At 30.0% G+C, this 16,187-nt stretch overlaps 2 protein-coding genes across 4 annotated transcripts in view; both read left to right on the top strand.

Moving 5' to 3' along the window:
* Positions 1-1,677: 1,677 nt before the first annotated feature.
* LOC111714158 (uncharacterized) lies at positions 1,678-9,014 on the top strand. The gene is made up of 9 exons (XM_023489205.1): positions 1,678-1,750; positions 1,830-1,871; positions 2,319-2,441; positions 4,957-5,036; positions 6,135-6,208; positions 6,272-6,337; positions 7,284-7,349; positions 8,149-8,192; positions 8,958-9,014. Exons 1-9 carry the CDS (start codon positions 1,682-1,684, stop codon positions 8,997-8,999), a joined length of 606 nt encoding a protein of 201 aa, XP_023344973.1. The 5' UTR covers positions 1,678-1,681; the 3' UTR covers positions 9,000-9,014.
* A 244-nt stretch (positions 9,015-9,258) lies between these two features.
* Positions 9,259-16,187, top strand: part of LOC111714152 (muscle calcium channel subunit alpha-1) — a 29,199-nt gene continuing 22,270 nt past the window's right edge. For 2 of the 3 annotated variants that reach the window (XM_023489203.1, XM_023489201.1), the window contains exons 1-8: positions 9,259-9,336; positions 10,021-10,222; positions 11,007-11,063; positions 11,758-11,877; positions 12,411-12,503; positions 12,714-12,797; positions 14,765-14,842; positions 15,967-16,080. In XM_023489203.1, the coding sequence (XP_023344971.1) occupies positions 9,293-9,336; positions 10,021-10,222; positions 11,007-11,063; positions 11,758-11,877; positions 12,411-12,503; positions 12,714-12,797; positions 14,765-14,842; positions 15,967-16,080 (792 nt within the window). In that variant the 5' untranslated portion in view covers positions 9,259-9,292. Of the gene's footprint in view, positions 9,337-10,020; positions 10,223-11,006; positions 11,064-11,757; positions 11,878-12,410; positions 12,504-12,713; positions 12,798-12,841; positions 12,926-14,764; positions 14,843-15,966; positions 16,081-16,187 lie in introns of all 3 variants that reach the window. The other variant, XM_023489202.1, reaches the window with a different exon arrangement.

The raw sequence follows: 16,187 nt of genomic DNA, 5'->3' as shown, positions 1-16,187 counted from the left end.
CTGTTTTCATCTAGTTTTTTTACAAGAGATTTCCATGATCAGATAAAATATAAATATTTTATTATGCAAGAAAGAGTTTATATTGTTTATTATTAAAGTGATATTGACGCAAATTTTATAATCATAACTATTTATATTGAAAAACTATTGAACAGAAGCAAACTGCTTTGAATTTCTAAAATGTAATCGTGATTATTTTAGAATCAGATTCCATTAATTGCGGGGAAAAGACATTTATAAAAATATAAACATGAAAACAAAAAATCGTAAAGCAGGAAAAAGGGAGGAGAGGGGGAGAGAGGATACATGAAATTGAGTGAGTGAGGGGGAGGGAAGGAGAGAGAGATTGAGAGATTAAGGGAGTGAGGGAGAGAGAGGAAAGGTATGGATAAATAATAGAACGGTTGGCACTGTTTCTATAATTATTGTTTATGTTCTACTCACATGTGGTTTAGCACAATTTATAGCATAATTAAATAAGTTATTTACGGCTTCTCTTATTGGGTTAATAGGACTGTTTTACTTAACCCTAGAAAGGCGGAGAGGGGACGTTTTGTTTAAATAAAATGTTACTTAAATTAGATATGAGAAACTATTTTTAGGAATACAAGTTAGTTGTGAGTTAAGATTATGATATAAATATTTCATTGATTTGATGGGGGAAGGGGGCGTGAAGAGTCGGGGGATGTTTTCTTCGCCCAACCCCTACTGGGTTTAAAACAAGATAATCTGTTTACATCTGTTTAATAATATTTTAAGTTTGAAATTACGAAGAGTGCTGGATTGCTGATTTAGTCCAGGAGTATTCATACGGAGAAATTGAGGACTCTTCGCGCCCTCTTTGTTATTCACTCATAATCTTAACATTGGATATTTCAACAGTTTTATAATGTAAATTTGGACTTTGAGGCATTTTGTCTAACAGACAAAAATCAAGCATTTTTCGCCATTATCCTTATTTTTGTCCGGTATACTTCCATTTTCACATAAAAATTGGAAATTCTTCTTGTTCTTATTGTTCTTCTTGTTATTATTGTTCTTCTTCTTGTTTTTCTTCTTGTTTTTCTTGTTCTTCTTTTTCTTCTTGTTCTTCTTGTTTTTCTTCTTGTTTTTCTTGTTCTTCTTGTTCTTCTTGTTCTTCTTCTTGTTTTTCTTGTTCTTCTTGTTCTTCTTGTTCTTCTTGTTATTATTGTTTTTCTTCTTGTTTTTCTTCTTGTTTTTCTTTTTCTTCTTGTTCTTCTTGTTCTTCTTGTTCTTCTTCTTGTTTTTCTTGTTCTTCTTGTTCTTATTGTTCTTCTTGTTATTATTGTTCTTCTTCTTGTTTTTCTTCTTGTTTTTCTTTTTCTTCTTGTTCTTCTTGTTCTTCTTGGTCTTCTTCTTGTTTTTATTGTTCTTCTTATTCTTCTTGTTCTTCTTGTTCTTCTTCTTGTTTTTCTTGTTCTTCTTGTTCTTCTTGTTCTTCTTGTTATTCTTCTTGTTATTCTTGTTCTTCTTGTTCTTCTTGTTCTTCTCGTTCTTCTTCTTGTTTTTCTTGTTCTTCTTGTTCTTCTTGTTCTTCTTGTTCTTCTTCCTGTTCTTCTTGTTCCTCTTCTTGTTCTTCTTCTTTTTCTTCTTCTTTCTTTTTCTTCTTCTTCTTCTTCTTCTTCTTCTTCTAATCTTGTAATCCTTATTTCAGATGACTATGGCTGTTTTTCAAAGAAGTTATTTAATGCCAGCATTGTTTTCAATTCTATTGTTTTGTTTGTCTTTTGTAAGTTACTTTTTTTAATTTTAGTATTTTTGTTTCATTGTTTATGATTTCGAATAAAAAAAAAAAAAACAATTTTCAGTGGTTGGTCAGTATTGATTTGGACATAAGAAAATTAATACAGGTAAAACTACGATTTACAAAATTGAATTTGAAATTTAAAAACTGAATTCAGGAAAAAAATGTGTAATTTCTGTAACTTTATTTTACACATAACATAATATAACACATAACACATAACATAACACATAATTCACATAACATATAACATAACACAAAACATATAAAATAACATATAACATATAACATAACAAATAACATGATACGTAACATGTAACATAAAACATAATTTTTAATTATAAAAGTTTTTCTGGAAATGGTAGGAAAAGGCAAAAAAAATACTATTGATCCAGTAAAATGGCTAGTCCATTTAGGAAAATCATTTTAAAATAACAAAATTTCGTACCTAGGCTAGTATTACCCTAACGCTTCCTAAATAGGGGTAATCAAGGGAATAGGGGGGGGGGGGGGATCACAGAATCTAGACTAGGAAAATACTGGATTATTTTAGGGTCTTGACACAGTTGATTTTGACGGGAATCTAGATCTGTTTAGTCTGGAGCAGGATGATCCAAGACTAGTCGAATATGTCAAACATAATTTTTTAATCAAAACTGGAACAAAAGGGGGAAAGGTGAGTGTTTTCTTTTAAAAACATTTAAAGAATCTGAGTTTTTGCCGTAAACTAAAATTTTCAAATCCCTATATCGTTGCAACCTGATCGTGCAAACCTTTGATATTTTAACTATTTTATCTAACAGAATTCATAGTTTGGAATATCAAAGGTCTACCACATCGGGTTGCAAAGATATATGAGATTGTGACAAAACTAATTTCCTTTAAGAATATGCTATTCTCCTACTCCTACAACGTCAAAGTAGCGTTAATTGAAATTTAGATTGGAATCTTACAAGTTTTCAATCACAACTTAAAGATCTATCGAAAAGAACAAAAAGTTTGAAATGTCTAATACACCCAGTCCCAGGATATTATGCAAGAGCATTTATTGATCCTTTCTGCCCCTAAAGTTGGACTTGAAAAAAATCAAACACTGAATACATGTGTATTGTCATTATTATAACTATAAAGTTATGAAGCACTTTTGGTTTTCAATCTGGAAATTTTTCAAGTGCTAAATCACAGTTTACTAAACTGTCGTAAAATCTGTGTCCCAATTATTAGACAAGTGCAACATTTTTTTTCAAAATGGGCGGAAAAAACCTTTTTGGAGATATAAAAATAACTGTTAGAGAGAACTGTGAAATTGAAAGTCACCAACAAAACTTTTTATAGTGTGATGATTTTGGCCCCGAATCTTTTAGATTTTGGGTGTATACTTTCCATTTTACAGGTCTCTATCTGTCAGTTATCATTTATCTGTCAATTTTTTCCGCCCCATCATAAAATTTTTTTTTTATTCGAGTGGGTTGACTTTAGTATCGAAAGGTAATTTTTCGGACAAACTTTGGTTCCTAAGCTAGTTCATTTATGGGTTTTATTATTTTTTTTTTAGAATTCAAGTCTATACTTGGTTCCCAAGCTATAGTTCACTTCAAAGCTTTTTTTGTAGGTTTTACGATGATTCTTTTAGAATTTGAGACTGCTGGGTTCCTAAGAGCTATTTCATTTAAAAGTTTTTAATGAATTTTTTAGAATTTGAGACTGCTGGGTTCCTAAGAGTAAGTTGAGACTGCTGGGTTCCTAAGCTGGTTTATTTACAGGTTTTTGAATTAATTTTTTAGAAGTTGAGACTGCTAGGTTCCTAAGCTGGTTTATTTACAGGTTTTTAAATTAATTTTTTAGAAGTTGAGACTGCTGGGTTCCTAAGCTGGTTTATTTACAGGTTTTTAAATTAATTTTTTAGAAGTTGAGACTGCTGGGTTCCTAAGCTGGTTTATCTACAGGTTTTTAAATTAATTTTTTAGAAGTTGAGACTGCTAGGTTCCTAAGTTGGTTTATCTACAGGTTTTTAAATGAGTTTTTATGGATTTGAGACTGCTGGGTTCCTAGGCTGGTTCACTTATAAGTTTTTTAATGATTTTTTTAGAATTTGAGACTGCTGGGTTTCTAAGCTGGTTTATTTATAGGTTTTTGAATTATTTTTTTAGAATTCTAGACTGCTGGGTTCCTAAGCTGGTTTATTTATAGGTTTTTAAAGTAATTTTTTAGAAGTTGAGACTGCTGGGTTCCTAAGCTGGTTTATTTACAGGTTTTTGAATTAATTTTTTAGAAGTTGATACTGCTAGGTTCCTAAGCTGGTTTATCTACAGGTTTTTTAATTAATTTTTTAGAAGTTGAGACTGCTAGGTTCCTAGGCTGGTTCATTTATAAGTTTTTTAATGATTTTTTTTAGAATTTGAGACTGCTGGGTTCCTAAGCTGGTTTATTTACAGGTTTTTAAAGTAATTTTTTAGAAGTTGAGACTATACTTGGTTCCCAAGCTATAGGTCACTTCAAAGTTTTTTTTCCAGGTTTTATGATGATTCTTTTGGAATTTGAGACTCCTGGGTTCCTAAGAGCTATTTCATTTAAAAGTTTTTAATGATTTTTTTAGAAGTTGAGACTGCTGGGTTTCTAAGCTGGTTTATTTACAGGTTTTTAAAGTAATTTTTTAGAAGTTGAGACTATACTTGGTTCCCAAGCTATAGGTCACTACAAAGTTTTTTTTTTGTAGGTTTTATGATGATTCTTTTGGAATTTGAGACTGCTGGGTTCCTAAGAGCTATTTCATTTAAAAGTTTTTAAAGAATTTTTTAGAATTTGAGACTGCTGGGTTTCTAGGCTGGTTCATTTATAAGTTTTTTAATGATTTTTTTAGAGGTTGAGACTGCTAGGTTTCTAAGCTGGTTTATTTACAGGTTTTTAAATTAATTTTTTACAAGTTGAGACTGCTGGGTTTCTAAGCTGGTTCATTTATAAGTTTTGCAATGAATTTTTTTAGAAGTTGAGACTGCTGGGTTTCTAAGCTGGTTTATTTACAGGTTTTTAAATTAATTTTTTACAAGTTGAGACTGCTGGGTTTCCGAGCTAGTTCATTTATAAGTTTTTTTCTATTGTTTTTTATGATTCTTTTAGAATTTGAGACTGCTGGGTTCCCATTTCCTTAGCTAGTTTATTTATAATTAAAATTTTTTTAATGATTTTTTTAGAATTTGAGGCTGGCAAACAATCCACCCATTCTGGCAGCACAGTTTAATCAATCTTTGGAAGTGGATAAAATTTATAACAGGTTTTTTATTTAAACCTTGAAATAATTTACAATGCAAAATTAGGAATAGGATCATACGACTTTTAGACTCCAGTTTTGATATTAATTAGTTAAATGAACATGATTCACTGTAATTATAAGTATTTCATATAAAAGATATTTCTGAAAGCTTCTACAGTGACATTTTTTAACTACAAGATGTTTTATAGTTCTCAGTGTACAAGAAGGTTAAGATAATATTTTTTGGGAAGAAGAGGAACGCTTTGATAAAAACGTAATTTCTACTAAAGTTTCTTTGATTGTATATGATTATACATGCTTTGCAGACGGTACTTCATTTGTATAAGACATATTTAGAATATGTTATTGTATACGCGGTAATTGTACATCAGACAAATATTTCTTATTCAAATGAAGTACCGTCTGCAAAGCATGTAAAATCATATGGTAGGGCGGGCCGCTCAGTTGAATCTCCCTTCTATTCCATACTCCTTGCACTAGCGTTGTTAATCATTTTGGTACATTTTCTCTCAGGGTCCAAATAGGGTTATGAAAGTAAATGTAAAATTTATTCTAAATTTATTCATTTGCTTTTCTTACACTATGCCAAATTTTGACCCTCAGAGTAAATCTATGCAAAAAAAAAACTAGCCAAAATCGATCCAAAATCGATCAGTAACCGAACAGGTTAAAATGATTGTTTTTATTTCGTTTTTCTATTCCTTTATGATAAAAATAAAAGTCCGTTAAAAATAAAAGAATATCTAACATTTGTCAGATTCTACAAAAGTGTAATTTATTTGTTACAGAACCTACAAAAAAACTTTTGAAATCTCATCAAATTTGCAATAAATTAGCAAAAAAAAATAGGAAAATTCAGCAAGATTTGGGGCCCTCCAAAAACTCAAACAACACGTCGGACCACAAATCTCATGTACCTAGTTATCTATTGTGAATAAAAAATTATATGTATATGAACCCATTTATCAAAATATTTATATTTATTTAAATAAGGGGGGGGGGGTCAAAATTTAAAAACCTTGAAACACAGTATTTTTTCAACTATTTCAATCTGGGTATCATTTTAGCACAATCATGTTTGATCCATTTTTCTTTAAGTTCTCTGTTCAACGGATTCTTCATTGAAGCTGGGGCCTTTGATGGGGAGAGTCTTAGTAATTCACTCTTTTTTGGTAAATTAAAAATCTTTACACATTTTTTATAGTATATTTTTTACCTTTTTATTTTGATGAAAGAATTGGAACGCGGATGGACCGGACTACTGGTTGAAGCAAACTCAGAATTAGTTAAAAGAATTGAAGGTTAGTTCTATCTTGACTGACATTGTATATGTCAGGTGACCCTTCATTTATCATTGAAAGAGTGACATATCCGTATAAAAAGGTACCCTTTATATGATCAATACTGCGAAAAATATAGCAGCTTGAATTGTGTCTAATTTTCACATTTTATTTCATTGTTTCTGCAAGCATAAATCCTGAACAATTGAAATTTTCAGTTTTCATGACTAACATCATGATTTCTTATTCAATCTTGATCTTGATCATAGAAAGAGTTAATAAAAATAATTAATGATTTGAATATAATATATTGTAATTCAGAGTTATTGAAAATAAATAAAAGTTTATTTTAATATTGTAACTCAAGGTTATTGCAAAAAAATAAATAGTTTATTATAATATTGTAACTCAGAGTTATTACAAAAAAATAAATAGTTTATTATAATATTGTAACTCAGAGTTATTGCAAAAAATAATAGTTTATTATAATATTGTAACTCAGAGTTATTGCAAAAAAAATATTGTAACTCAGAGTTATTGCAAAAAAAATAGTTTATTATAATATTGTAACTCCGAGTTATTGCAAAAAATTGAAAATTTATTATGATATTGTAACTCAGAGTTATTGCAAAAAATAATAGTTTATTATAATATTGTAACTCAGAGTTATTGCAAAAAAATAGTTTATTATAATATTGTAACTCCGAGTTATTGCAAAAAATTGAAAATTTATTATGATATTGTATCCTGGAAAAATGAAAACTGCAGATCAGCTAAAAAACAGCGCACAAGTCAGAGAAAATTCATTGCAATTTTTAAAATGTTGTAAAAAATTTGAAATTATGAAAATTTTATTAGAAATCATGAACAGAATGTTAAAGATATCTCACAAACTTTTATGTTTACTAACTTTCTGTTCATAATTACTAACAAACGATATATTAATTTCTTCTTTTCTTCTGTTTAGATAAAAACAGGAATGCTTGGATATCTCCCACATGCTTATCCATCGAAATGAAACCCATCTTTGCAGGCAGAACAAAATAACAAAATAACAAAATAACAAAATAACAAAATAAAAAAATAACAAAATAACAAAATAACAAAATAACAAAATAACAAAATAACAAAATAACAAAATAACAAATAACAAAATTTAAAATTATAAAAATATTTTTATTTTTGACCCATTTCCTCTAACTTTTTTTTTGACATTTAACATTTTTTGATCACCCACCAATTTCTAAAAAAGTTTTTAAAACATTTTAAAATTATTTTGATTGGAATAAATAAGCGTTTTCTAATGCATACATTTGCATCATTCTTTTGCATGCACAATTGATTGGATTTTGGTAGAAAAAAATTTCTTTTAAATTTTTATTTATGTAATATCTAAGTAACACAAACGGTTGGGGGTCGATATTTACAATTGCTGTAGAAGCACTGGAAATAGGAATGATTAGTAAACACAAGCAACCAAAAAGTTTATCAAGTAATTAATGCTCCATTTGAATGTTAATGTAAATTTACAAGGACAGTTCCTCTAAATTATTTTATCTCTATTGTTTAAAGGGACAGTGAGCTAAATTTTAACTGACCTTTAAGTGTTTCGAGTTCAGAAATATGAGTGTGTAAACTTATCGAAACCCGCTTGTCTTGTGTTTAGCTGCTTTGTGCACTCTGTGCAGTCACTTGCGATGTGGGTGTGGACGGTCAGTCGAAATTACGCATGCAATCCCTTTAAATAGATTGTTTGCCATTGAATAAAAAAATTAAATTACTGTATAAAACGAAATTGATAATTTATTACTCTTTTTATATTTGTTCTATAGAATTTGAACAGGCTGGTGTTAATGGTGCAATCAATAATGAGCAGGTTTGGACAAAGTTTTATTTGACATAATAAGTTTACCAAATTAGCCATTGCCCTATTATGTTTACCATAACTAAATTGGCAATAATATGTTCACCATAACTTCAAATTACATTTTGTCCTAGCCGCACCGCTTGGTCACCGTTGTAGCCAGAGTATCGTATTTATTGGTTAGATATTCTATAGGATTTTAAGATTATTGGATTTTTGAAGGATTCACAAAACTCTAGGAAGCGGAGAAAGGTTCGAATATAGAACGCTGATACGAGATCTTACCTATCAACATTTTCTTTCATTAAATTTCGCAAAATTTTTACTCTTACTGTATTTTCGCCACCCAAAATCGAACCTTCTCATAAAAGAGATAAAATATCTCACAAGGAGGATAAAGTTTAAACTGCCTTTTTAAATTATGAATACTTCGTGGAGTCTCCTGTTTGCCTTACAATCCTGAATATTAAAAAATGATGCCAAACTCATTGTCTTTCATCAAAAATAGTTAAAATAAAATCCTGAGTATTTAAAAAATGATGCCAAACTCATTGTCTTTCAGCAATAATAGTTTAAATAAAATCCTGAGTATTTAAAAAATGATGCCAAACTCATTGTCTTTCAGCAATAATAGTTTAAATAAAATCCTGAGTATTTAAAAAATGATGCCAAACTCATTGTTTTTCATCAATAATAGTTAAACTCAATTTTTCTACTAAAATCCTGAATATTTAAAAAATGATGCCCATCATATAATGTAAAACCCATTCTATTCAGGAATTAGGACAAGGAGGATCAAATATGGAACAGGTACAGTAAAAAAAGTACAATTCACAAATTGCATTTTTTAAAGATGCTATTTTGAACATTTCTTTTGATCAGTTAACGGTTTAAAGGGTACCGTTGTGAATCCTGATCAGTTAACGGTTTAAAGGGTACCGTTGTGAATCCTGATCAGTTAACGGTTTAAAGNTATTATTATTATCATTATTAATATAATTATTATCATTAATATCTTTATTATCATTATTATTATCAATAATAAAGCTTTCACCATTTGAATAATCGTCTTGAGTAGAAGTGATTTCAATTATGATAATGTTCTGAAAGCTATGCTCACTCTCTTCGTTGTTTCAACATTCGAGGGCTGGCCTGGGTAGGGTTTCCATTATATTTATAGTTTAAGTACAATTATTATTACCATTTTATTTTTAGTGTTGGGACATTTCCCAGAATGACATATAGAGAGACATTTCATAGATAGGACATTTCGTGGACAGGACATTTCATAGAAAGACATTTCATAGACAGACATTTCATAGAAAGACATTTCATAGAAAGACATTTCTTAGAAAGACATTTCATAGATAGAACATTTCATAGACAGGACATTTCGTGGGCAGGACATTTCATAAAAAGGCCATTTCATAGACAGGACATTTCATAGACAGGAAATTTCATAGACAGGTCATTTCATAGATAGGACATTATAAAGACAAAGAAGAATAAGACAATTTTGCATGGATATGATAATTTTGTTTCTTTTGCCAAGAGTAATCTTATCTAATAAACCATAAACTTTTCTTTCTAAGATCTCCCAGATTTATTTTCCAAAATTTTGATACATTTTTATTAACCCAAATTCTAAAATTCTCTCTGAAATTTTTTTTTCTGTCTATGCAATCATCTGTCTATGTAAAATCTGCTCTGTCTATCAAATGTCCTTTTTTAAATGTCTATGAAATGTCTTTCTGTGTTCCAACATCATGTTTATCATAAATCCACAAAGGATTTTTCATATTGACTGGTATAATAGAAAATAATGAATGTCTGAATTTAGAATACTGTATGTCTCTATTGACTCCAACGAAGTTGATGTTGGTCCTCGACACAACTACCGGCCTGTGGTCGCCATCTTCTATTTTATTTACATTATCATCATAGCTTTTTTCATGGTCAACATATTCGTCGGTTTCGTCATCGTCACCTTCCAGTCCGAGGGGGAGTCTGCTTTCAAGCACTGTGAACTAGATAAAAACCAGGTAACCATGTAGATTTGGTTTTCTAATAAATGATAAAGGAATTTTTGCCGCAATCTTAAATTTTCTAAACCCTAAATCTTTGCATTTTTAAGGTGTAAACCTTTGATATCAAACTTAGATTATTTGATAAAACAGATTTCACAGTAAAAGTAAAAAATCAAAAGTATAATTACTTTGTTTATTTATGTTTCTAAGGAACTAGGCTTTTTTCTATTTCAATTGTGAACATTTTCTCTTTGTATACATTCTAAAACAAAACAAAACAAAAAATTTCGCGGATTTTATGAAAAAAATTTCGTGGATGGATTTCTTAAATTTGAAATTTTTAAATTAAAAACATGAGGTCCCACACAAAATTTGCGCCCCATCGGTTCAGCCGTTTTGACGTTTATTGGAAACAAACAGACAGAAAATCAAGACAGTCAAGCCAAGTTTATATATAGATTGAGTCTTTGCCACAAATTTAAATTTTCTTATCTCTATCTATATCTTTGCAACCTGATAGTAATTTCAAACTTAGACTATTGATCTAACAGAATTCATAGTTTGAAATATCTAAGGTCTTATGACTTTGGGGTGCAGAGGTCTAGGGAATAGAAAATTTGAGTTTGTGACTAAGATTTAATTCCTTTGATTTAGTAGAATTCATATTTATAAATATAAAATGGCATCAAGTAGCTTCAAATTCATATATTTGTAGTATTAGTTTCTGCAATAGTTGTTTAGTTATTATAAACTGCAAAATACAAAAAATTAATTTTTAAAAATATTTTCTATTTTGCAGAGGAACTGTATAGAGTTTGCTCTGAACGCTAAACCTGTCCGTAGATATATACCCAAGGTAGATATTTTTTTTATTTTTTTGAATCAGCCCCCCACCCCCCCCCCGGAATTTTTTCATCCTTTTTCAAACTTTTTACCCATTTTTTTATTTTCCCTTGAAAATCATTTATTTTCCCCAATTTAGTGAATAAAAACCTGAAAACATTTTTGCACTACTTCTGGGGGATAATAATGATTTTCGTATTCTATCAACGCCAAACCAATGGGCGCGATCTTGTATGCTACTGATGTCAACACTGTAACTAGCTATTAAACTATCAATGCCAAACCAATGGGCACGATCTCATAAGCTATAAATGTCAACCAGACACTAGCTCGTATTCTATCAACGCCAAACCAATTGGTGCGATCTTGTCAGCTGTCGATGTCAACACGGACACTAGCTAGTAATCGATTAATGCCAACCAATGGCCATGGATCTTAGCTCGTATGTTTCAATGATATTCGATTACTCTCTTGCTGCAATCAAGTCGGAGTCTCTATATTAACTAAGTATATTTTCTAGACGTTAGATTAAAGTTAGGTTTTAACAGCGTAATTACAAGTTATGCACTGTTATATATAACGTAGTTAAGCACAATATTAGCATGACGGAGTTATATATATCTACGTATCTAGATTGGTTTAAGCGCAACACATAATTTACATATTTATTACATGTATATAAATTTAATTTCAAAATATATTTTTAGAACCCTATACAGTACAAGCTGTGGGCCTTTGCTACCTCTCCCGCCTGTGAGTACACCGTCTTTATTGCCATTATGGCAAACACCCTCTCATTGGCCATGAAGTTTTATAAACAACCACAGGTAGATACCCTTCATACCTTACATTTAATTCAACTTTTCAGTTAATAGGACTGTAAGCGTAATTTAAAACGACCCGACATTCAAAGGTGACAATGGCAGATTAACAACGGTACCCTTGAAAATCTTATCTGATCAATGTGGAAGATATTTTTGATTTTCTTGGTTTAAACTTGTTTAAGTGGGATAATTTCTAAATGATTTCCTGCAGGAGAAATGCGCAAGTCACTTTTGTTGAGGAACCACAAGTAAATATAACTAGTTTTCAAAATTATAAAAGTTGATATGATTCATATTTGATCATGCAAAGCTTTTAAGGGTACCGTTGTGACTCGGGCCATGTCATCTTAGCATGAAGGGTCTTTTAAAATTACGCGTACAGTCCCTTTCAAAGCACAATAATTATAATGTTTTTATTTTGCATTGTTATTGTATTTAAATAAAAAACATCTGTATAATGCAAGCTTTTTTGAATTAAAACAATTATTTTATAATTTTGATCATTGCTAAAACTTTTCAATTACTGACATATTTAGTTGTACACTGAAGTGCTCGATGTTTTCAATATTCTATTCACTGTTTTCTTCACCTTGGAGTTTATTCTCAAACTGGGGGCCTTTAGGTTTAAGGTGATAGTAATAATAATAATATTAATAATGATAGTAATATATTTAAGATATAAAGATTGCGTTTAATTGGAAAAATTATTAACAGAAAAATTTTCTTTTAATTGAATTGAATTTTATTTTTAAAATTAAAATTATCATGGTTTGAAAATATACTTAGACTGCAGTTCTTGAATACAAATTTCGTGAATTACTCAAATCTCATATTTGTAGAATTATTTCGGTGATCCTTGGAATTCATTTGATTTTGTTATTGTACTCGGATCCCTCATTGATATCGGCATGGCGCAGCTGAATGTAAGTATTTCCCGCCATATTCTAACACAATGTCGTCTTTTCAGAACTATTTTGCGGATCCATGGAACACATTCGATTTTGTGATCGTTTTTGGCAGTATTATAGACATAACATATAGTGAACTTAATGTAAGTTTGTCAATTTTCTCTTTTTTTTTGGACCTAATCCTTTCTCAGAAAAAAGCTTTATGGAAAAAGCATATAACTTATAACTTATAACATTTTAACCTCAAAGCATATATTTTCGAGGAAAACCAAAGACACTAACTTCTGAATTTCTAATTTCTTGACATATAACCCAATGAGACAGGGGTTTAGAGCACCTGCATTAAAAAGAGATGTAACTAAAATTGGTAAATAATGCCAATCTAGTTACACCGGAAGCATACAAAAGGCCAAATTTCTAGTACATACAGGGTTACTCACAAAGGCTGAGACTGTGAAGACGACCGGAAACTTTTAAAATGTAATGATCTCAAGGTTAAATTGTGTATTCTGTCCTAAATATAGTAATTTATAATTTGGTAAATAAACAAACATGTTTTCGCACAATTGCTGTAAAGTAAAGATTTCGTACAATAGTCTGTGAAGTGGTATCCCTGTCTGTACTATTCGATGCATGTACATTTACAGAAATAACAATTAAAAATTACCTTTTTTGTCCTTGCTGCATATAACACGGTGTCCAAAAAAAGAGTGATACGGGTTAAAAACATTTTTTCGTCTAAATAACATACTTTGCCAAAATAACATATTTTGCCAAAATAACATATTTTGCCAATATAACATATTTGGCCAATATAACAAATTTGGCCAATATAACATATTTGGAAAAAATAACATATTTTGCCAAAATAACATATTTTGCCAAAATGAAAATATTTGCGTACATGGATCTAAGACTTTTAAAGGCAAAAAGGCTCCAAAACATTTTTTATTGGCACTCTATATGTGAAAGGAGTATTTTTTATTCAATCTTTGCATTTTGATTCTAGTTAATTAGATTTCTGAACATTAGGTTTAGATAAGTAGGTTGGCAGAATCTAATTTGTTGTACATTTGCTAATTGCAATACAAATCCAAATTCGAGATTTAATCTCAATTCGGGTTTCCAAGCTTAGCCACAAAAATAGTTAGGGAAAACTTTAGTTTTCTAATTATTTTTATTCTCAGTCTTACAGAGATGTTATTTTAATTTTAAATTAGTATCATCATTATGTTTCTTGCAGTAACAAGTTTAGCATATTGTCACCAAAATAGTTTAATCGGTGCGTCACGTACAGAAAATGTTACATCTATATTCAAAATATTATCTTTACAAGGGACTTTTATCAATACAGTGTCCGAATTTAATGAATTTAAGCCGCGTCTCAAATACCACAAAAACCAGTTTTAATTGAGCAACGGTTTAAAAATTGAATACAATTTCAAGTGGAACCAACCATATTTGAGCCACGTCTTAAATTTAAGCCGTGGAGCAAATTCTTTAAATTCGGCCTCAGATGTTCTATACAAAGTGATACTTATGTACCACCATGGGGCCCAAAACCTTTATATCAATGAAAGCCAGTATCGGAAACCCGGTTTCATGAATGGGGTCGGGCAGTATCTTGTGTATCAATATTTTTGTTAAAAAATATTATTTTATACGATTTCTTTATAGTTTATACATTCATTTTTGTATTATAAGCTATGACTACTGAAATTAAAATTTTCTTAAATATATAGATTCCAAAAAGTTATAATATTAATTAAAAAGCGTATAAATTATTTTACCTATTAATTTGTATTTAAAGATATATTTTCAATTCAAACCTTAATTGTGTAAGTAATTGCAACTGTATGCCAATAGCATTTACAATATATCTGAAAAATAGTCTTTCTGGTGTTAATTATTGTTATAACAACTTTATTTGAAGGATATTAGCCTGCAATCTGCATGTTATCAATTAATTGTTCTTATTTTAGCCTGGCAATGATAATATGATATCTGTCAGTTTCTTCCGATTGTTCCGAGTAATGAGGCTCGTTAAACTTCTTTCAAAGGAACCAGTCTCATTGATAAATCAATTTTTTAAAATGTTGCTATTTTGAAGAAAGGAATTGAGTCCTTGTCACAAACTCTGATTTTCTAATCCCTATAGTTTTGCAACACAATGCTGTAGAGTATAGACCTTTGATATTTTAAACTATGAATAGCTTAACTCTAGATCACTAATTAAGAAAAATGGGTCTGAGCTTGAAACTTTAGAATGGTGGATAGCGAGATTAATGCTTAATCCTGTCTTTTTGCTAATCTCGAGCTAACATAATCTCGAGATTATGTTAGTCTCGAGATTAAATATTTAGATCAACAAATTTGATTCTAGGAACACAATATTTGTTCGTTTTTTTTTGACTGAAAGTCCTTCACTTAATTTCTCACCCATTTATTTATTATATTATTAGTTAAAATAAGTTAAAAAAGAATCTCAAACGTATTATTAAATATTTTTCTTCACCGATTAATTTACAAAATGGCCGACAACATATTCTTTATTTGCGGATTTCTCTCATGGGATAGAATTTATTTTCAAGGCTGTCATTGGTCAATACAATTTACGAACTATATTCCTGCACTCTCATTGGAGAAAACAATGTACGGATATCCAAAGAGAGAGAAAAAGAGTGGATTAAGGACTAAAATGAAAAGCTTCCACAGTGGATATTAGAATTAAGTAGTTGGGATTATAGGTTATCCAATCCATTCTAAAGTTCCCAGCTCGGTTTACACTGCTCAATTACCGTGTCTCATGTTAATTGGACTATTATAAGTTAAAACTTGAGTCTAAAGTCGTCCTTTTATATCAGAGTTTTCTAGTTATCACTATATGATCTGCACAGAACAATCAACAGATTTTATACATTACAGTTTGCGCTTTTTACATCTTATTTGTCGTACAGTACAAGATGAGATAGCTTAATATCAAAGTAACCTTTAATAAATATGGGAGGAAATCTTTATTTCTTTATCGTTGAATTTACGCGGAGTTAAATAAAATAAATTTAGACTTCAACTATGTTTAAAGATCATTGTTAATGAGATTATGAGCTCGTAAAAAATTATGATTCTCTTAAATTAGGTTAATTTCCAAATTGAATATGGTTAAAAATGAGCTGGTTTGCATTAGGGAGAGGGGATTCGAACACTTCTCTGGACTTTTATCAAATCTTTTCAAGCGTTGCCATGGGTCGCTCTGCTTATAGCTCTTATTTTCTTTATTTATGGAGTTGTAGGGATGCAGGTAAAAGAAAAAGCTTATTTTAATTTAAAGGGACTGTAATCGTATTTTCAATATGCCAATTCACGATTCACAAATGTACCCTTAAAAGTTTTGTCTGGTCAAGTATG

The sequence above is a fragment of the Eurytemora carolleeae genome, unplaced genomic scaffold (genome assembly GCF_000591075.1).
Source record: "Eurytemora carolleeae unplaced genomic scaffold, Eaff_2.0 scaffold1528, whole genome shotgun sequence".
Classification (NCBI taxonomy): Eukaryota; Metazoa; Arthropoda; class Copepoda; order Calanoida; family Temoridae; genus Eurytemora; species Eurytemora carolleeae.
Note: the sequence above shows the minus strand (reverse complement) of the source record. Positions and strands in the feature narration are given on the sequence as shown.

What these genes read in the sequence shown, in the direction of transcription:
- LOC111714158 (XM_023489205.1), top strand. Translation starts at nt 1,682, where the DNA reads ATGGCTGTTTTTCAAAGAAGTTATTTAATGCCAGCATTGTTTTCAATT. An exon ending in GTGGATAAAATTTATAACAG is followed by an intron (nt 5,037 to 6,134) that starts GTTTTTTATTTA and finishes TTTTTCTTTAAG; the next exon opens with TTCTCTGTTCAACGGATTCT. An exon ending in ATTAGTTAAAAGAATTGAAG is followed by an intron (nt 6,338 to 7,283) that starts GTTAGTTCTATC and finishes TCTTCTGTTTAG; the next exon opens with ATAAAAACAGGAATGCTTGG.